This window comes from Mesoplodon mirus, assembly GCF_964341445.2.
Source record: "Mesoplodon mirus genome assembly, chromosome: 7".
NCBI lineage: Eukaryota > Metazoa > Chordata > Mammalia > Artiodactyla > Ziphiidae > Mesoplodon > Mesoplodon mirus.
Window position 1 is genome coordinate 128426467 of NC_138983.1, and position 22115 is coordinate 128448581.

Genomic DNA, 22115 nt, shown 5'->3' on the forward strand with positions numbered 1-22115 from the left:
GCAGCTCTCCTCCCCTCATCTCACCTCAGGCACTTGGCGAAGTTTCTGGGAAGCCCGCCAGGCTCAGGCCCATACCTAAGCCTTTCCCTTTGCCTGGAATATCATCTTTGCGTATCAATCCTGATTCATCTTTTAAGTCAACCTAGACATTGTGGGTCTAAGCTAGAGTCTCCTCTAGTTCTCCACAGTACCAGTTACAATTATAATTTAAATATTTGTTTCTGCACTTCTTTTTTTAATGTCTAGTTGCCTTGCAGCTGTAGGTTCCATCTCAGGATAAGGAAATGCTGCATCTGCTTTGTTCCACTGCTGCGACCACAGCGTCTAGCAGAGTATGTGACTAGATGACTGACTGGCTGACTGACTGGATGGATGGATGGATGGATGAGTATCCAGGTAGGAGAGTAAGAAAGGCCCCCGGAAAGAACTAGCATGGAGAAGAAGATGGTTATGTTTGAGAACTTCAAGAGTCCCTGGTCTAGAAGCGATGAGCTGAGATGTACCTTCTCTGGCAGTTCTGATCATTCAGGCTTCCTTTTCCTTCCTAAAAGTCACTGACTCAGCCCAACTTCATCTAAACTTCCCCTCAGCCCGATTTTCTGCCTGGGGAGAATGGCTGCTCACCCAGCAGTCCCGGCCTCTCTGCCCTTCCCGCTCTCTATCCTGGCCGCTGCCTCTCCAGTTCATTTTCCCACCACGCCCTTGGATTTATGTAACCAAGTAGCTGTGTGATGCTGTAAAACTAATTTGCACTTCTCCTTGGGCAGAGCAGTGACTGGAGCTTTGCAGTGGCCTTGAGAGGTAGAGGTGAGCACCTCACCCCATCCCCAGGTCCCTCTCAGACTCAAAGCACGAATGGCCAGTCCCATCGGCAAGGGCCCAGCACCGAGCAACTGTACCGTAGCCCAACCCAAATGCCAGCCACAGAAAGAAATTAAAAGAAATCCTACCACTGTTGCAAAGTCAAGCTCCCTATCACATTCTCCCCATCTCCAGATAGAGGTCACTGATTCAGTTTCCCTTTCAGCCTTCTGCAGGGCTCCGTCAGTACCTGTTTTCTTGGACAGGGATTGGGAGATGGCATGGCATTTCTCTTCCTGCCAAATTGAGGCACCCTAAGATCGAAAAGCAAAGGGGAGGTGCTTGCCCAGGTGTTGCTGCCCACTTCCCAGTTTCAGTGGTCTCGGTAGCATAAACTGGAAGACCTAAAGAGAATAAATAGAAAAAGTGTTCCGGAAGCAGTTGTGCGTGTGTGTGGAGTGTGGGCCGGGGAGGGGGGACCCTGTGTAGGTCAAACAGGGACTTAATAGTTGATATAAGAGGAGTGAGTAAACAGTTTAAAATAATAATAGCCACCATTTCTTGGGCCTCTACTATATGCCAAACACGTTGTGAAGGGTTTTGTACATAATGTTTCATTTAATTTTCAAAACAACCCAGTGAGGTGAGCATATATGCACCCGTTTTACAGATGAAGAAACAGGCTCCCTGAATCACACAGCTCCTGAGTGGCCAAGCTCCAGGATTGAGATGCTGATGCCCTTGCTTTGAACCACGACTCACAACTGCTTTCCTAGGACTAGGGATCAGAAAGGAAGGAAATGGGCTTATGGTGTGGCAGAGGGCTTGAGATTAGACATTAAGAACGTTCTGACAATGAGGGCTGTTTGGTGGCAGTCGCAGTAATTGGGCTTGTTAGAGCTCTTCCTCTGAGGGCCTTTACGTGTAAGATGAATGGATGCTTCTGTGCCTGGCTGGTTTAAGGGAAGCAGTCTGTTCCCAGCACGGGGCTGTCCTGTTTGAACTAACTGACAGCCTCACTGGGACACAAGATTGTCACACTTGGAGCCGTTAGATTACAGAAGAAGATAGCACAGGATGCGTGTCTGAATGGGGTGGAAGAAAGCAAGGGCCATAGGCAGGCAGATGCTATTGTGGTTAAAAGCAAGGGGTTTGTGGTCAGGAGGCCTCGTGTTTGAATCCCTGCTGGCTCCCCTACTTGTGTGACCTTGGGCATGCTACTTAACCTCTGGAAGCCTCGGTTTCCTGGTCAGTAAAAGGCAGCTAAGAATAGAACATACTTTGGAGGGTTGCCACGAAAATTAAATAAGATGATACATGTAAAGTGCTTGGCACAGAACTTGGACGTAATAAGAACACAGTGAATGGGAGCTGCTATAATAATTTTTATTGTTGGAGTTCAGAGCCGGGAGAGAATAGTGAAGAGCTGTAGGTCAGTAGCTGAGAAAGTCTTCCTGGGAAACTCCAGTTTTGTCCTGGATCTTGAAGAGTTGGTCAGGCAAAATCCAAAGGAAGGAGAGGGACAGAGGGAGGGCTTACACAGTGGAGTGAGACTACAGATTCTCTATCCTAAAAGAAAAATCTAGTTTGATCTGTGGTTGAACTCAAGAAGGACATTGGTTATGGGGAAGAGGTGGTAGGAAGAGATGAGGTCTTCTACCCTTGTTTCCAAACCCAGAACTTGAATAGAGACAAAGGCAGCCTACACCTAGAAAAGAAACCAAACACAGGGCTTCTTTGTTTACTTCTTCTGGGATCTCATTGGGGCGAAGAGGAAGGAGCCTAGGAATATGGCTGGGGGCAGAGCTGATGATGGATGGGGGACAGAATCTGAAACAAAGGAAGTTAGGAAATGTGGGTGAGGCCCTAATGACTCACGTGAGAAGACCTATCTCTAAGGCTGGATTGGGATGAGTGTCCTGTCAGGCAGGAGGCCAGTTTTGAGACCCTGGGCACCTCTCCAGCCCTGCCAGCTCAGAGTGGGAAGCCCTAGGGGAGCAGTCTTTGTGCTAATCCACTGTTCTCTGACTGCCTGCCTTATCTCCATAATGGAGAGATAAACTCCTTCGGGACGAGGATGTTTCCCCAGGAAAGATGCTGTTTGTTTTAGATCCTCTAAGCTTAACCCTCTGTCAAGTACCAGCTATCCATCCCTGATATCAAGCATCACTGGGCGTTTGTTTAAAATGCAAATTTTCAGTTCTTTTTCCTAAGGAGTCTGATGGGCTAGAGTTAGGAATCCAGGTATCTGTGTTTTTAACAAGCACCTAGGTGATTCTTTTGATAAGGCAAATTTGAAAAACATCAAGTTAGATAATCTCTTGAATCACTTTCAGTCTTAAATTTAGGCAGCAAAGTGTAGTAAGTAAGAAGAGCCCTGGGTTAGCAGTAAGGAGGTGGGTTCTGGGCCCCACCCTGCAGTTCCAGGGCATCTGGGCTGCTGGTGTCTTCAAGGTCCCTGGGTGCCGGAGTACCTGTTGTCATCTTTGGTACTAATAAGAACCCTGTGCTGGGGAAAACCTAGAAGGGAAGGAGCCTGCAGAGCAGAGGAGGGTATTCACCATCTGTGATCAAGACTTTGGAAAGAATAGGGGGACCTAGAATAAACAGAAGTGAAATGGACATCAAGGAACAACAGGTTCAGAGCATCCCCCTGGGGTTGTCTCTTCCGGGATTGGCCGGACTTTGTATGTCTCAGCAACTCCCACTATACCCAGGGGGACACCTAGGCCCAAAGAATTTTTTAAATGTGTCTAAAGCACACAGTTAATCAGAGAAAGCAGGAATCCAGATCCCTCCTGCATTCGCCCAGTTCATTGTTGGGGTGCATGGCAGGGCAGTCATACTTTCTTGGGGCTTGTGGGAGAGCCTCTGATGGTCAAGAGCATCTTGAATCCCCAGACATTCTCCAGAATGGCCTGGAATGTAACATTTCCCTGAATCTGCTTGGCCTATTACTGGGAGAGAGAATGGGGGTCTGGGGAGGTGGGCAGGTCTGGGGAAAGGTCGTGAATGGGGGAAGTGAGGGCAACGAGACAGAAAAGAAACTGCACAGGGGTTCACAGAATGCGGGCGCTTTGAGGGCCACCACGTCAGAGAGGTGCCCTGACTGATCAAGATTTCACACCTGACGGATGTCAACGCCAGCAGAACCCCAGCCCCTCTCTCCCGACCCAGGGCAGTCAAAAGGCTGAATGCGATGCGAGGTCTGATTTTGCAGAAGCTTTGTAGAAATTCGCTGCGTCAGAGAAACTAAAAGACCAAACAAAACCCCTAAAACACCAAGCCCGATTCTTTCATCCACGTGGCACAAGAACAAGCCAAAAAAAGGGAGGCGGGGGAAGAGTCACCCGTCCCGCCCCTGCTGGGAGGAAGGGATTTGCTGGGAGAGTCAACTCCTGGGCCAGCCCGGTCGCTGCCGGGCGCGGCGGGGAGGGAGGGCGATTGAGAAAGCCCTGTTCGCACAAGGCCGCCTTGCACCGGTCCCCTCGGCCCGCGCCGCCCCCGTCCGCGGCCGCCGCCGAGCGCGGGGAGCCTCCGCGGGCCCTTTAAGGGCCGAGAGGTGCGCGGTCTCTTTAAGGCAGGTCCTGGTGGTTTCTGTTTTCTGAAGGAAGTGACGGGGGGTGGGATTGAATGAAAAGTGCAAAACAGAGTCTCGGAGCGCCGGAGTTGGGGGCCGTGGGAGCGAGGGCACTGGGCCGGGGAGGCAGACGGGCCCTTGGAGCGCGGTGTCCGCCTCGGAGCCGCCGGGGGACGCGCGACGGAGCGCAGCCCACGTGCGTCGGCGCCGCGTCGCGGGCGCCCCGCGGCTGAGCCCCTCGGGGAGCCGCGCCCCGGCGCCGCGAACTAGCCTCCAAGTTAGGGCGAAGTTTGGCCGAGCCGCTCCCCGCCCGCCCGCGGCGCGCCGGGGCCGCGAGGGCGGCGGCGGTCCCCGGGGATGCGCCCACCCGGCCGCGGCGGGGTCCCCCCGGCGTCCCCTGCGCTGCTGCTCCTGCTGCTGCCGGTGCTTATGCAGCTGCTTGGGGCGCCGCGCAGCGTGGGCGCGGGGACCGGGGCTGGCGCGCCGTCTGAGCTGCGGGTCCGCGTGCGGCTGCCCGACGGCCAGGTGACCGAGGAGAGTCTGCAGGCGGACAGCGACGCCGACAGCATCAGCCTGGAGCTGCGCAAGCCCGACGGCACCCTCATCTCCTTCACCGCCGACTTCAAGAAGGTGAGGCACCCTCGCTCGCCCCGGGGGGACCTGCGTGCCTGAGCGCTCCGGGGTCCCATTCGCACCGAGGCCAGCAGACGGAAGACTGGGCCAGGAGAAGGACGCGACTTAGCCAAGGTCACGCCGGGCTCTTATCCACACCTCTTTGCCCTGCTCCCCAGCGCCTAGACCCGGCCCTTCATTCTCCCCCACGAACTGCTCTGCTGCCTTTCCGATTCTCCCCTCCAGCCTTTCACTTCTTCTCTCTGGGTGACCAGGCCACCAGACCAGCTCCCCACTTCGTCTTTCAGCTCTCCGAGAGCCCTCTAGGTGCAGACCTACTTCAAGGGAGTCAATGTTAGCTACCCCGTCTCCCTTTTTGGAGTCATTTTCTCAGGCTCTATCAGAGAAAAATCCTGGGCCAGGCATCAGAGGTCCTGGGTTCTCGCTGTGTGACCTAGGGCAAGTTCCTTTCCTTCTCCGGGCCTCCTTTCTCACCTCTGTACAGAGCAAGGGGGTGGTGCCAGGCCTCCCAGCCCTGACATCTTGGAGGCTATGTACTACCTCTCCTTGTTTCACTTTCCTGGGCTGGGGAAGGGGGTTCCTGGGAAGAGCTGCTTGTCCCATGTCCCTCCCAAGCCGAGGAGAAGCCACTTCTCCTCTTTGGTCCAAAAGTCTGGGAAACTTGTAGCAGAAGACCTGGGGAGAGGCCCCAGATGCGGTCCCCAGGCTATGGGAGAGGTGCCACCTCTCACCCTGCTTGGTAGGAGGGCTGGCCAACCCCCAGTTTTGGCCTAGATTGCAGGGAAGTGGGTAGAGACAGCCTCTCCTCAGTGTGTGAGTGTGTGTGTGTGTGTGTGTGTGTGTGTGTGTGTGTGTGTGTGTGTGAGACCAGCGGTGACCCAGCAGCAGGAATCCTGGAGGGGAGGAAGGTGGGTGAGGTGTAGGTACACAAAGGGAGTCTCCTGATCACCTAAAGTCCCCCTCCCCAAGTTCCTCTCCTGATAAAGAGGCCTGTGAGGCTCTGTCTCTGGGGGAGTGGAGAGGTGAGGCCCATGACATAGGCAGCAGCTGGGGAAGCCCAGGGCGGTGGGACTGTTGCCTGAGCCATCTCTCTCTCCTTCCTCTTAGAGACTGGGAGCTGGGGGTGTGGGGGAGGGGGTAGAGTTTGGAGTGTCAGCTAGGGACCCAGCAGAATCGCCCGAAGATAGTACCAGGTGGGTGGGTGGTGACTCTGTGGACGGTGGAAGTGGGGCTTGACGGCCGATCTGTCCCTGGACTACTGAGTTTTCACTGACAAGGGATGTAGGGAGACCAGTGGCGGGTGGCAGGTTGGGGGTGGAGGGGCGGTTGAGTGTCGCAGTGGGGAGGACTTTGCAACCCTTCCTCACTCAGCAGGCCCAAGCTAGGTTCTCAATTCAGGTAGGGGCAGATGAGTTTGTGCGTGGAGAGAGGGAAGCTGACAGGGCCAGAACACCCCCCGAGTCCCCACTTAAACTCCAGGGGAATTTTGTCAAGTCTCTTCTTTTCCTAGAAAACCCAAATAGTGGCTGGACCCTCCCCAGGAGACAGGGATCTAATCTTCCCCTCTGACCTTCCACTGAAGCCCTTTGTCCTTGTGAGTGAGCCTCAGGTCAGCCTATGAGTCTCCCACCTTCCTGCCCACTGCGCATTGTTCTGTGGCTTTGCTGAAACCCTAGAGAGACTTCCCCGACCCTGGCACCTCTCTGGCAGCCAAGGCTGTGGCTAGGACACCGGTGAAAGAGTCAAGGGGTAGGGCTCAGCTTTTATAGCCTCTAGCTGCAGCATGGAAGATTTTATTGCTCTACCCTGAGGGCGAGGAGAGGGGAGAGGTGGGGTGGCAGTGGGGTGAAGGCCTGGGGATTGGGGCTGAGGGTGGAGTAGGAGGCTGACTGCCCAGTTAGAGAATCGATTCGGAGCTGATTGTAAGAGCCTCATTTTTATTATTTTTGTATTATTTTATTTTATTTTTTCCTTGTTAGTTATTTTAAATATAGCAGTGTGTACGTGTCAATCCCAAACTCCCTAACTATCCCTCCCCACAAACCTTACCCCCTGGTAACCGTAAGTTCCTCCTCTAAGTCTGTGAGTCTGTTTCTGTTTTGTAAATAAGTTCACTTACAGCATTTTTTTTTTTAGATTCCGCATACAAACATTATTTCTCTTTCTCTGACTTACTTCACTCAGTCTGACAATCTGTAGGTCCATCCATGTTGCCGCAAATGGCCTTAAGAGCCACATTTTAATCCCCACCGTGGTTCAAACCACCACCCAGGTTTCCAGAGTGTGCTTTTCAGGTTAGCCTCTGACCCAGAAGCTGGCATTTCACACCCACCCCTGGCATCTCCAATTTCATCAGCAAGGGAGGGAATTGGGAGTGGAAGGTACCGAAAGGGAACCAGCTTTCCAAGGTCCCCTCTGACTCTGGGTTTCTCAGATGGCCTGGGGCAGGGTGGAGTTGGGGAAGGCTGGGAGTGGGGTGGAATAGCCTTTATCTCCACCCCAGTCCACTGTCTGCATTGGCCAGAGCAACTTTTATACGGGATCCTTCTGGGGTGGGTCACCTCTCTTGTTGCCCGCTTTGGCAACTTTCCACGAGAAGCTTCTATCTAGAAGTAATGACGTTTCCTGTAGGAAAAAGTCCTGGATGTGGTGTTTCTTTTGTTTCCTGTACCAAATCCATTTGGGGTGGTTTGGGAACAGTCCCTAGTCCACTTGGGAATAGTGACGTTGGCCATTTTGCACATTTGGGAGACAGTCCAGACTGAAACGAGACAGACCTGGTTTAACCCTGGGCAAGCTACCCGATCTGTCCAAGGCTTCATTTCTTCATCTGTAAAATGGGGATAATAATGGTACCGATCCCATGGCCATTGTGAGAACTAAACAGGGCAATGCATATGAAATACTCACTGTGTGTCAGCTGCTGTACTCAGTGCTCCAGATAGAAGCCAGTAACTTTCATAATCATGGTCACATCGCATCTCAACATGGACCTTCCCTGGTAAGCCTGGGTGCAAAGGGGTTGAATGACCGGCCCAAAGTCACACGGAAGGTCAGCACTGAGCCTGGAAGAGCCTTAATCCTTCATCATAAGCTTCTCGTTGAAGCTCCATTTATTAGTCAGAGTTCTCCCGCAAAACAGAAATAATAGGGTAGAAATACAGATCTACAGAAAGAGATTTTATCATGAGTGGTTGGCTCATACGGTTATGGAGGCTGAGTCCCACGGTCTGCTGTCTGTAAGCTGGAGGCCCAGGAAAGCCCATGTAGTTCCGGTCTGAGTCCACAGGCCTGAGAACCAAGCGCGTTGATGTCTGAGGGAAGGAGAAGATGGATGTCCAGCTCGCACAGAGAGCAAATTTGCCCTTCCTCCACCTTTTTTGTTCTATTCACACCCTCAACAGATTGAATGATGCCCACCCACCCTGGCGAGGGCCACCTTCTACCCAGCCTACTACTTCAAATGCTAATATCTTTCCGAGACAGCCTCACAGACACACCCAGAAATAATGTTTTGCCACCTATGTGGGCATCTCTTAGCCCAGTGAAGTGGAAACATAAAGTTAACCATCACACTCCAAAATTGCTGGCCAGCCCCCTAGCAGGGAGCAGCCATCCCTGTCCTGTCAGTCTACTCAGGGAGCAGCGAGGCCCCTTGTGCTGGATGCAATGCAGCCCTCTGTCTGGATGATCTCAACACACACACACACACACACACACACACACACATACACACACACCCCACACACACACCACCACCACCACCCCACCCCACACACACCCCTTCCACCCTCTCTGTTTGCCTCTGCCGGGACGGGTCTCTAACATGGCCTGGCCCTCCCCACACTGCCACACTGGACCTGAAGCCAGTAAAGCTGTAACAGTAATCAACCTGCTCCAGGACACATAGCCTGGAGCCCGGGCAAGGATGACGAACTCCGCAAGCAGCTTGGAGCTACCAATCACCACCATGAGTTACTGTAAGCCCTGCCCACAGGCTGCTGCCCATCAAGCAGGTCAGGCTGCAGCTCTCAAAGAAGTGACATAGCTCAGCGACTCCCAAACTTTGCTGCACATTTGAATCGCCCGGGGAGCTTTGGAAAACCCCGAAGCCTAGGCTGCACTCCAGACTAATTAAGTCCGACTGTCTGAGGGTAGGAACCAGGCCGCCAGATTTTTAGAGCCCCTGGTGATTCCAATGAGCAGCAAAGTTTGGGAAGCACTGGCATAGCTGCTCCAGGGAAGGAGGGACGTGGAGGAGGTTTCAGGTTAGACTGTTAAATGAAGGTAGATCTCAAACTCAGTCACTTAGTTGAAACCTGTCATTCTACCCACGATAGTCCCTAATGTGTTTCAACAGCATATTGAGGCTTCATTCTCCGTGCCCTCAGTGCAGGAACTAAAATTCATCATACACTCTCAACAAGCAGTGCTCTTCTTGAGAATCCAAAGCCTATGTATGTGATTATACCCCGATGTACAGACTTACTGGGCATATTAATAGCGGGCATGTCACCATCCCGGCTTTTGGTCTGACAGCCCTCTTGGTCCCTGTCCCCCAGGCTGCTGTGCCCGTCCAAGTGTCTCTTTCCCCTCTGTCTCCCAGTGTGAGTGTCTAAAAGCTGAGGGAGGGGATGAGTCATGTTCAAGCGGTTTGGTGCTGACTGGACAGGGAGGGTGGGGCTGAAAGATAAGAGAAAGTCATGAGCAGCTGCGCGGGGGTGGGGGTGGGGGTCATGGCTGCAACGGGAGGAAGGAGCCACATCCAAATGCGTAGAGGGAGGGGGTCAAGAGGGGCCTCAGGCTGGCGCCAAGATAAGGGGAGCCATATAACAGGGTGGATGAGCTCGAGGTCACTCTGAGGGACCCAGGGAGATTGGAAACTTGCACCCTGCCCTGGGCCCCGATGGGTGAGTGGGAGCCGATGGGTGAGTGGGAGCTGAGGAAGGAACGGTCCAGAGAGCACCAGCGTCCCTGCCCTGGGGCTCCCCGTCTAGGTGGGGGGAGCAGCTTCAGCCTGGGAGAGGTAGTCAGCAAAGATGTGGAATGTGCAAATGGCCACGTTGCTGCCTGAGGCTGTTTATTCTAACAGGATATCACATCCCGGGGATTGCCCGGCCGGACAAGCTTTTAGAGTCCAGTCTCCCCCTACCCTGCCTGTGTTCGGTCCCTGCAGTTTGGTGATTTGTAGTAGGGGTATTTGTTGGAGAGGATGTCTTTTGGGGGAACAGAGGGCAGTAGAGGTGCTTACAGGAGAGGCCCAGAGTTTTTTGGTATCTAGGGTATTTCCCCACCCTGGCAGTTCATGAGAAGTCACCAGAAAGAATGATCTGGCTTGTGTCCATGGGACCCTCCGGTCTAACAGCAGTCCCTCTGCCATGTCTGAGGAATTCCTCCCCGCATCAGAGATCGGCACCCCTGCCCCGAGGTTCAGCCCAGCTCCTGGAGTCTGGCAAGCATCTCCCACCCCCCAAACGCCTATGTCCAGATGGAGTCCTGGCAAAAGATCCCGGGTCAGGCAGTGAGGACTGCCACCTGGGACACGTAAGTGGCCTGTTGGGATGATGGGGAGAGGCAGAAGTGAGGTTCTTCCTTCGAGGCTTCCCAAGGTGCTCAGAGGTGGGGATGGTAGAACAAGAGGCCAGCTTTGAGGTAAGAATCACATATATCTGAGCCGCCAGGTCACACACTGACAGTCGCTTTCACACGCCTGGCCTCATTCGATCCTCACCACTACATCACGCAGCAGGTATTGCTTCCATTTTGCAGATGTGCAAACTGAGGCTCAGAGCTACAAAGTGACTTGGACAGGATCAATAGCTAATGATCCAAGATTGGGACCTAGGGAGCCTTCCACTCTATTCTGACTGCCTGTGCTACTATGGCATATAAATGGGCTCCTTCTAGAAGGCTGAAGAAACCTGAATAGGGGAGAAGGAAGAAGGAGACTGAAAAAAGCCTTGGTGTAGAGGAACAGATCGACAGAGAAAACCTCCTCTGTACAGATTTGGGCTGCGCCCCTCCCCCAGGCTCATCACAATCCCCCCACCCCACCCCTCCCACGAATTTTAAGTTTTGACCCCTTCACTGTGCCCGAGACACTCCCCGTTCCCCTCCCGCCATGGCCTCTGGAGAGGTGGGGGGTGGGGGTGAGGGGACCATTTTTAAAACATCTCACAGATACTACTGAGCACTCACTGTACATTTTCCTGCCCTTTACCAAGCTGTGTGACTTGACAGATCCCTTAACCTCTCTGAGCCCCAGGTTCAGACATGACACAAACACAGTGTGATGCTTGCAGGCGTGTTGTGAGAAGTGAGTAAGAGGCCTCAGCGAAGCAGAGGCCAGCGAAGGCACGTGAGAAGAGAAATAGCAGTTCTAGCCAGGGCCCCGGCCCTCCTTCCTCACGCTGTTAAGCAGATGGTTCCTGCTCTGGGGACCAAAGCATTATTAGGACTCCCATCCTTTCGCTGGCAAGCATTGACGTGGCTGCCACCAAGGTTCCCACGAAGGGCTGGGGGCGGGGCAGGCGCTGGGGCCTGGAATGCAGGTGAGAGGGAAGCGTGGTGCCCCCCTCAGGAGCCCTGAGTCAGCAGGACGTTGGGGCGCAGTTGATCCGCATAAAGCCGCCCATTGTTCCTGGGGCAGTCGGGACAGTGGCGACCTTTGGGATTTGGCTGACGGAGCACTGGGGGCACTGGGAGCACTGGGAGCGGGCAGGCGGCACTGCCCCCAGTTGGTGGTGGCACTAATGTCCCGGAACAAGAAGCCTCTGTCCGGGCCCAGCCCTGAGGGTCTGCAGGCATCTCGTAATGGGAGCGGCCTACGTCCCGGGCACCGGCCAGGGAATGCACTTGGCCTGGCTTTGGGTTGAGTCCATTTGCCTCTGTACCTGCTTGGAGAGACAGGGCAGAGGGGCCAAGGTGCCCCTGAGTGTGCCCCGGGGCAGCCAGCACGGGGAGAAGAGGGCATTGGTTCCTGGCTGCCCCTCCAGCGCGACCCCTCACCTCCCCAGTGCAGTGAAGTTCTCTCCTCTCTAGCCATGAAGCAGCCCCGGCCAGGAGCAGCACGATAAATACTTGGGTGGGCTCAGCCCGGGCCTCAGATCACACACTCCGGTGTGACGACGGGAAGGAGACCAAGATGGTAGAGGAAACTCCCAGGAGACAGCGTCAGCCGTCCAAGGGCAAAGAGGAAAGGGGAGTTGGTGCTTTGTGGAGACCCTGGAGAGGTGGCCTTCAGCCTGGGCTGTGCAGCCACCGTGGCACAGAGGTGGGCTGGGAGAGGGGCTTTGAGGAAAGGGCAGCTCCGCCATCAGGCCCTCTTAGTCTTCGGGTCCCCTGTGGTGCAAGGCTGGGCTGGCAGCAAGGTCTGAGAGAGGACAGCCCCCGCCACCACTCCCCACTGGGGGGCTGAGGAAGGGCCCTGGGAGGGTGGGGAGCTGGGAGCTGGTGATGGGAAGGCAGCAGGAGGGCAGAGGAGGAGGGGAGGTCGGCCAGGCTGAGGCTGGGGCAGCGAACACAGGAGAGGATGCCTACGAGGAGGTGTGCGTGCCTTGAGGCAGGGGAGTGTAACAGCATGTGTGCAGAGGCTTGTGTGTGAGATGGGGTGTGAGACATGGCGTGTGAGACTTTGGGAGAATTCAAGGAGGGAGGGAGGGTGTGGGAGAGACTGTCGGAAGGAGGTGGGCCTGTGAGACAATCTGTGAGGGCTGCCACGTGTGACTGAGAGAAAGGGGGAGATGGGGAGGCTCCCCGGAGACGCTGTGAGGGAGGAAACGTGCTCATAGGAGCAACGGTGTGACGGAGAAGGGACCGCGCAGCCGAGCCGCAGCGTGGGCCCTGGCGGGAGGGGCCTGGGGGGCCTGGGGGCCGCTGGCTGAGGGGTGGGAGACGGTGGGAGAATCAGCACGTCTGGGTGAAAGATTATGGCCATGGGACCCATGAATGGGGGAAAGCAAGTGTCTGTCCGTGCGTACAGTTACGATTCGACTTGGCTGCAAGTAACATAAAACCCCACAGCAGCCGAAGCAAGAGAGAAGTTTGTTTCCCTCTTTCAGTCTTATCTAAGGCTGGAAGCCGGCCGTTGGGCTGATACGACAGCGTCACAGTCATCAGCGCTCCGGAGGGCTCCATCTGTGGGGTTGCCACCCGTCCCCAACACTGAGCTTTCCCTGGAGCTTCTCCCCAGGAAGGCAGCAGCAGAGGCCTGGCACGGGCTGTCTGCTCTGGGAAGTGCAGAGAGCTGCCCCCTGCTTTTCCCAGAACAGCCTTCTCTCTGTGAGATACAGTGGATCTCAGGCAGCGTGGCAGGGAGTGGATGCAGAGAATAGAATATTTGGGAAGGGGCTCGGCGGGGAGCTCAGAAGAGCAGAAAGATCACTGGATTGAGTCAGGAGATCTGGGCTCCTGGGCCTGGCTCTGCAGCTGTGTGACCTTGAAGGTCACGTCCACTGCTGGAACCTCACTGGAGCGTGAACTAAATGATCCCCTAAATCTTCTAGAAGCCCAAATCACAGCTGTAGGACGACCAGCCTGCAGAAGCCCAGTTACAAGGAAGCCCAAGAAGGAAGAGCTGTCTTCTTTTTGGAGGCGAGGGGGTCAATGGAGGCCCCAGAGCACTGGTCCGTTCGCTCAGCTCTGTGCCAGACTCTGAGGATACTGCATAAATAAGTGGAGCCGCTGTCTGGGGCTGCGGCACAACACGAAGGGCCTGGGGGACTTGTTGCCCGGGCAGAAGACGCCACATGAGGATGGGGCCCTCTGCCGAGGCGCTTAGGTCAGATGCACACTGGCCCAGCACAGCTCAAGTTTCTGATTCAGCTCTAAGCCAGAGATCCATTCATGTCCTACCCTGGCTCAAAACCCAGCGATGATGCCCAGTGATCTGCTAGATGAAGCTCAGACTTCTTGGCTGGGCTCTCAGACACTGTGCCCTGCCCTCCTGCCTGCCAGCCTCTTCCTTCCACACTCAGCCCGCCCCTCCCCGGTACTCCCCTCACTTTCCTCGGGACCCTGGCCTGCTCTTGTTTGCCCACTCAGTGCTTCATTTATTCATTTCCAGATAGGTATTGAGTGTATTCAGGGGGCGGGGATACACTGCAAATAAGATACTATCCCAGCCTCAAGGAGTTGAGTCTGGAAGGAAAGAGATCATTGCAGACACAGTGGGATTCGTGCTCTGGAGGCTAGGGGTTGGGCCTGGTCCACTCGGCTGGAGGGTTGGTGAGGGCAGGGGTGATGGATGCATTTGAACTGAGTCCTGAAGGATGATGGGCAGAAGGGGACAGCTCATCCCTGGCAGAGGTATCAGCTCATGGAAAGCCACATGGCCTTGCTCATTCTGGGAACCGCCATCTCTTTGGTTCAATGCTCAGAGCTGTCAGCAAAGATCTGGATGCCAGCCTCTGGGGGGTACACTTTATGGTGAGGACAAAAGGAGCCTTGGAAGGGCTCTGGACCAGATTGTGTGACAGTAACGTGGAGGGATGGATGGGGTGGGGGCATTAAGAGGCCTTCGTACCTTCCCATCTTCTGTACATGCCTCTCTCTTTGCTAGAAAGCCACCCATCCTTTGACTGTCCAGAACCACTGAAATGTCCTTCGCTCTAGGAAGCCTTCCCTCCCTCCACCCCTCCCAGCCCCATCCCTAAGGGGACAAAAAATGCTCCCTCATCCATCCTTTGCCCTATAGCATTTTGCATAAACCTCACCCTAGGCCTCATCCTAGTGCGCTGACTTCAGTTGTAGGTCAACCTCTCCTATGAGCCCCTTAAAGACAGGAGCCTTGGCCTTGGTCTTGCCCACTCCCCTGCCCCGCCCTGGCGCCTGTGAAGGCTCTGCCCTGGGTGATGCTAATCAGTGCTCTCCCACAGATTTGCCGATTACCTGCAAGCTCCAGCAGTCACCTGACTTCTCTGGGCCTCAGGTACATCTCTGGGAGAAACATTTTTTGTCCTGCCTCTGCAGGTCTGGAGTAGATCACAGCTGGAGCAAGGCCAGGGACTGCAGCAATAATAGAGGAACTTAAGGAATCCAGCCCACTCTGTTCTGAGACCTTTCACTCATTTTTCCTCACAGTAATCCCTTGGGGTGTAGGTATTGTGAGTTGTACTCATTTTACACATGTGGAAACTAAGATACAGAGAGGTTAAGTAACTCCCTCAGGGTTACAGGGCTCGTATCAGCAAAGCCAGGATTTGGACGTGGCCAGCACTGGCTCCGGAGCCTTTGCTCTTAACTACCGTGCTGTTTGGGAACCTTAAAACCACCCCCAAAGGACTTCAGCAAATGCTCTCTCCGTGGCCATACCCTCTGTGTGGCCCAGTTTCAGCCCTGGTACTGTCCACTCCGCTTCTTCCTGGTGGCCTGGCTCCTGGTGGGCTGGAGGTTCCTGGGAGCTCATGGGAGAAGAAGCCTTATAGAAACTGCCCATCTTGGGAACCCTAGCCTGAGTCCTGGGCCTGAGGAGCCTGCCATGGGCTCTTCCCCAGCTGTGTGGTCTTGCCTTGGAGGGTTAGGGCACCTCTGGGTGGATCATCCCAGGGGACTCTCGGGCGAGCAGGAAACCTGGGGGCCAGGCATGCATCTGGCCTGGGCTTAGCATCTGGCCAGATGTTCCTTGGAGCAGGGAGACCTCTCCCGCTGCCCTGCCCTCTGTGCTGGAGGGAAAGGGGGCCCTGGAACCTTAGTAGTGAGTCTAAGGTGTGGGGAGTAGAAGGTGGGAGGGACACTGGTCATGATGACGGAGCCAAAGAGATCCAGATGCTTGGGCTGCTGTCTTCCCTCCCGGGGCTCAGCACGTGGAGTATGGTTTCCCGGAGACATAGGATTAAGAAGGCTGGAGAATTCAGGGCTTAAAGAGGCTCTGGGCAGGGCAGGCAGAGGGCGTAGAAGGGTGATCCTGCGTCATCTTGCCCTGATGTTTGCGTCAGATGCTGTTGTCTGTTAGTCACCCAGAGCCTTGAATAGGAGCTGCCACGTTCCCAGGGCAGGTCTGCAGAGGACATACAGACCAGCGCCGATGGGCACAGCTGGAAGAGGGCACTGCCTTCTCATCCTGGCTCTACCACTCGCCAGCTGTGTGGCCTAGGGCAGACCACACTTTCTCTCTGGGCCTGAGCTTTAGTTTCTTTAACTGGGCATCAAAGAAATTGGACTCGTTGATCTAGGACACAGCTGTGCATTGTGGTTGTGAGAGCTCGGATTTTGGAGTCAGACTGCCTGGGTTAAAATTCTGGCTACATTTCCTCTTGGTCCCATGACCTTGAACAAGTTATCCATTCCAAACTCGGTAATAATCATAGTTCCTATCTCCTTTTGTTATAAAGATTTTAAACAGGATGATACATCCTTTTTGACTCATGGTAACAATGACTTGTCCCTTCCAGTTATAAACTTCAATAAATCTTTGTCCTACACAAATAAATAGGAGATATAGAGGAAATCTATTGCAACAAAAAAATTCTCATCCCCTCGCTCCACCCCCAGTCAAGTTCCCATTTTGGTAGCGTTTTGTTCTTGTTGTTGACATTGTTGTTTAATACAGAAGCAGGGAAAATAACAGATTCTGTTCGCCCCCTGGTCTGGTCTAAAAGTTCAAATTCTTCCTCCTGCTAATGGTAGATGGGTGATATCCAAGCAATGAGGCCACTTGGGGCATCCCTCAGACCACAGGCGGTGACACGTGCCTGTGGTATTGGAGAAGATGCTGTGAATATACCAGATGGGTTCTTTTAAAGGGTCATTGCTGAAATTACCCCCGAGGTGGAATTTGGATCCTGCCTGGGGGTCCTGCCAGGGACATCCGCCTGACTCAGCCCCGGGAGGGAAAGTCTGGTATCAAGTCTCACCTGGCAGGAACTGAGCCCAGAACAGAAAATGCACAAGTGTACCAGCCTCCAGTCTCTCCTCAAACGACCTGAGGGGGTGGAAGATTGGATGGCCCAGGCTGGCGGGGCAAGCAGATCCCAGCCTCCTGGCCCGAGAGTGGATTTCCTGTGGAGAGGAAGCTGAGATTATCCGAGCTCTGATTCACTTTGCCTGCAAGTCTGGGACCATGAGGAACCTTATGGAACCTTTCTCACCAGCTAGGTCTCAGTTTCCCTTTCTGCAATCTTGGCGGAAAATCTCCCCGGACACTCCCAGCCCTCAATGCTCCAGAGATCATTTACGGTGAAAGGAAGTAGGGAAATGTCCTTGTAGAGTCAGAGGATTTCCAGAGGGCATGGGGGTTTGTGTGAGGACAGCACTGACTAGTTTCAGATCACCTGGGACACTTGCTGGTCACCTGCAGTGATGACAGTGGCCCCAGCTAGCCCCGCTGAGCACGCACTCCGGGAGGACATTCTGCTGTGCTTTCCCCCCACACTAACTCATTTAGTCTTCACTGTAAGCCTCCAGGTAAAAGTGGCATCATCCCCATTTCACAAACGAGGCTTAGAGAAGGTGGGAGATAGACCTGTATGCCGGCTAATACAGTGTAGACTTGGAGTGGAACCCTGGGCCCCTCACTGCCTGTACTGGAATCCAAGGGGGACCTTCAGGCCCTGTTCTCAGAGCATTTCACTGTGGCACATGGACAGTAAGCGCTCAGTGCATGGGGGCTCTCAGTGGGCGAGGCCAGGGCACGCACATTGAAGGATGCGTAGCTACACAGGGCTATATCCCCTCCGGGCTGGTGCAGGGCCATTGGGGTTCCTGGTGGAGAACCATCATTGTGGCTTGGGTCCCTCCCAGGCCGGGGGGCTCTTGACAGATCCAGACCACTTCTGACTGGGACCTGGTGACTTCTCACCGCGAGCTGTTAGCCAAGGCACAGAGATGGGTGAGAGCAAGGGACACCTCAGGTGCCCAGGGTTCCAGCAGCCAGATTGGGAAGGGGACCTGATCCCACCACCCTTCTCCCTTCTCCTTCTGCACCCGCCCCCAACCTCTCTGATTCATGCAGTGCATCAGCGACAGGAAAGAGCCCTTGGCCTGCTGGTAATGCCATTAGTAACCCCGAGGGGAAAGGGGAAGTGGAGAGGGAAGGGGAAAGGTGAGCCATCCTAGCTCCCTCAGGCTAGAAGGCCGACAGCTGCTGCTGCGACTGCCCTTAACCCCACCCTGACCTCACTGCCTCGATCTGAGATGCAGGTGGCTAGGAGCCTGGCCGACCAGAAGCTCCGGGGGCATTCTCCCCAAACCTACTGAATGGGAAAGTCAGCGAGAGAAACTCTAGAATCTGTACTTGTAAAAATGCAGCCCCCGCCATGATGCCGTAGTCAGGTGGTTGTAGGGGCCCTGACTCACCCTGATCAGGGTGATACGGGGGTACCACCAAGGGGAAGCATCAGCTATGAGTGAACCAGGAGCCAAAAGGGGTGCTGTTTCCTTTAAGGTGACGTTCTGTACTTTTAAACAATTTTGTTTTGGAAAGCTTTCCAGCAGTTCACTATGTGAATTTTCCAGGAGGCTTTGGAACATCTGGGGTATGTTCTTTCTTTTAAGTCACAGGTTTAAACGGGAAAGAGAAAAATTTCCAGGCCAGCAAGAGGGAGGCGTCTATTGCAGGGCAGCGTCCAGGCCTGTGTCCTCTGCAGGGTCTGAGCTGAGCACTGGGTGGGCTAGTGAGCAGGCCCCACCCCCTCTGGCCGGTTCCCATTCTTCTGCTTTCTCCATCAGGATGTGAAGATCTTCCGGGCCCTGATCCTAGGGGAGCTGGAGAAAGGGCAGAGCCAGTTCCAGGCCCTCTGCTTTGTCACCCGGCTGCACCACAATGAGATCATTCCCAGCGAGGCTATGGCCAAGCTCCGACAGGTGAGTGCCCACCCCAGACCTGCCCCAGAGCCCTCACCCCTGCAGCCGACTCCTGGCCTGGACCCTACCCCAGCCCCAGTCTCCCACCCAGCCCCTGACCCACCTGATCGCTGGCACCCCACTCTTACACTCTAGTCCCGAACCCTTTAAATATGCCAGACCTGACCCCATAACCCCAGATCCCTAATCTGCCCTGAAACCCCATCTCCCAGATTCTGCCAGTCCCCTAATCTCAGCTCCTCCCCGTTTATGATGGAGGCAGGTCGGACCTGCCATCAGGCCCAGGGCCACCACTCATCATCCCGGTGACGCTGGACAAGTCACCTCGCCTTCAAAACCCCTATTTTCTTACTGAGAGATGGGTTATGGTGAGAATTAAGTGGGATAGTGCATGTTAAGTGTTCAGTGCAGCCTTTGAAACCCTCAGCTTCTTGCCCTGCTCCTGGTCCCTTCCCGGACCCCGGGCCTCTCCCCGGCCTCATTTAAGTTCCCTGAACTATCCAGCAGGAGCTGTCCGAGGCCCCTCCCTTTTACCTGCTTTTCCCAGAGTGACTCAGTTGCCTGGATGTTGGAGAATACAGGGCCCCAGAGGTCACTGACCCTGGGACAGTTCGCCTCGCCTGCCCACCTCCAACACCGCCCCCCAGCAACGTGTCAGAATTCTCCCTCAGGCCCCAGAGGTCAGCCCGGCGGCCGCTGGCTGAAAAGGCTTGACTGCGCCCTGGGTATCCGTTTCTCCGCCAGTTGGAGGGGGGCTGGGTGCCCCTTGACTGCCACCCTGCCGGTGGCCCCAAGGATCCGAAGACAGCCGGCGTGGGCTTGTCTGACTCTCAGCGACCAGGGAAAGAGTGGGCAGGGGGCCTTGTGAGGCCGGGTGGGAACGGCTCTTCTCCACGCAGAAAAATCCACGCGCAGTGCGGCAGGCTGAGGAGGTGCGGGGCCTGGAGCAGATGCACATGGACGTCACCGTGAACTTCAGCCAGGGGGGCCTGCTGAGCCCCCATCTCCGCAACGTGTGTGCCGAGGCCGCGGATGCCATCTACACCCGCCAGGAGGACGTCCGGTTCTGGCTGGAGCAAGGTCAGCTGGGTGCTGCCCGCTGCCGTATCGTATCAGTTATGATGGGGAGCAATGATGAGATATGGGGGGTCTAAACCCAGCTGGGACTGGTCAGGGAAGGCTTCCTGGAGGAAGTGATGCCTGTGTGGCTGTTTACTGAGAGGAGTCAGCAGATGAAAGGAGCCAATTCCAGGTAGGGACGCGGAGAACTATGACTGTGCTAGGCCCCCGGGAGGGAATGCCCAGGCAAAGCCCCCCTCATCCCTGCCCTTCGTGAGAACACAGATGGAACCTTCTGTCCTGGGACATGGGCACAGGAACCAGGGTCTGGATGGGGCCCAAAGATGCCCATTCCCACCTGCTACCCTTCGGCCACCTCTCAGAGATCAGCTCCTCTCTTTCCCTTCACACCTTCCCAGGATCCTTGAGAACGCCTCCCATCTTTACACGGTCCCTGCCTTCCCGGCCTAGGGGACCTCACTGCTGGCCCATCTCTGGGTCGCCTTTCCCAGGACTGTCCTGAAGTCAGACAGACCTGGGATTCAGTCCTGACTCCCCTACCTACTGTGTGACCTCAGCCAGATGGTTAAACCTCTCTGGGCCGGTTTTCCCATCTGTAAAACAGGGATGATAACACTTAGCCCATAGGCGTGCCAGGATGCCTGAAGGGGCCATGCCAGGAGGCCCCCCCTCCCCCATCCCTGACCTCCGCCTTCTCCCCCAGGTGTGGACAGCTTCGTGTTCGAGGCCCTGCCCAAGGCCTCAGAGCAGATGTCGCTGCCTCGCTGTGGGCAGGTGGGGGACCGCGGGAAGCCCTGCGTCTGCCGCTACGGCCTGAGCCTGGCCTGGTACCCCTGCATGCTCAAGTATTGCCACGGCCGTGACCGCCCGACCCCCTACAAATGTGGCATCCGCAGCTGCCAGAAGAGCTACAGCTTCGACTTCTACGTGCCTCAGAGGCAGCTGTGCCTCTGGGATGAGGACCCCTAGCCAGCTTGGGATGAGGGGTGGTCCCGGAGGCAGCTGCTTGGGGCCCACTGCTCCTCCCCCAGCCGCCAGAGGGGGTGGCCACCCCCTTCCCTCCTCCTAATCCCGGAGCCTCTGCCCCCCGACTTCTCACTGTGAAAAGGGGTGCGGCACGGCAGGGATTAACTCATGAAGGCAGCCCCCCACTCCCATGGGGACGGAGGGAGAAGGGGGTTCTCCAAGCTTGCCACCCCCATCTCCCCTGAAATGTTCGCTTTCAAGCAACCAAAATATGACAGCGTGACTCTCCTATTTAACTCTTTGCAGGTTTAGACCCTGGAAGGTGTCGATGCCTGTGACACCCACCTCCCCACGCCCAGCCCCCTGCCCCACCCTCCAGAAGGAGCTGGCCCCTGTGCACCTTCCCACTGCCCAACAGGGAGGGGATCCTTGCCCCAGAGAGGGGGCAGTGCCGACAGCGGATCTCAACACATTCCTCTCACTACTGGCCTCTGAGGCTGCCTGGGGCCAGCTGGGGGCCCCCCACCCTGAGACAGACCGCAGGTGCCTTTCCGCAGACCTGGACTTTGCCAAGGGAGCTGGAGCCGGCTTGCACCCTCGAAGCAGAAATATTTTTGTAAGGTTTTGAGGCAGGGAGGGAGCATGAAGTATGAGGAAAACTTGAATCCCAGATTTTTAATGCAAAGTATTTATCATTTGTACCAGAAATAAAAGTTTAAATTTTTACTTGGCTGATAGCTCTAGACTCAGAGTTCTGAGAGAACTTTTGGCCAATGCTGCCACCTGGTGTCAGGAGAAGTGTCCCTGTGCTCTTGGTGGCCCATCTTGGGACAACAGCTCCTAAAGCACCTACTGTGTGCTCAGCCTTGTGTTGGGGGGAGAGGATGTAGATGGGGGTGGGTATTATTAGGAAAAGATATGACAAAATTTATGTGCTTAAGAAGATGAGACATACATAGACGGGCAAGCCAGGCAGTAAAAGACCCCGTGACATAGACTGAGACGTGAGATATGGTGAAAACTCTGGAATCAGACTTCCAGGGGTCAAATCCTGGGCATGATTTTTTTTTAAATTTATTTTATGGAAGTATAGTTGATTTACAATGTTGTGTTAGTTTCTGGTGTATAGCAAACTGATTCAGTGATTACATAGATATAATAGTTTGCATTTGTTAGTCCCAAACTCCCGGTCCACCCTTCCCCCACCCCTTTCCTCCCCTCCCCGTTGGCAACCACAAGTCTGTTCTCTATGTGA

The 22115-nt window shown here is 55.0% G+C and overlaps 1 protein-coding gene across 1 annotated transcript; it reads left to right on the top strand.

The window, feature by feature from the left end:
• The first annotated feature begins 4188 nt into the window (after positions 1-4188).
• Positions 4189-21603, top strand: OAF (out at first homolog). The gene is made up of 4 exons (XM_082627720.1): positions 4189-5011; positions 18680-18814; positions 19714-19894; positions 20598-21603. The coding sequence occupies exons 1-4, from the start codon at positions 4739-4741 to the stop codon at positions 20861-20863; spliced, it is 855 nt and encodes a 284-aa protein (XP_082483846.1). The 5' UTR covers positions 4189-4738; the 3' UTR covers positions 20864-21603.
• The last annotated feature ends 512 nt before the right edge of the window (positions 21604-22115 follow it).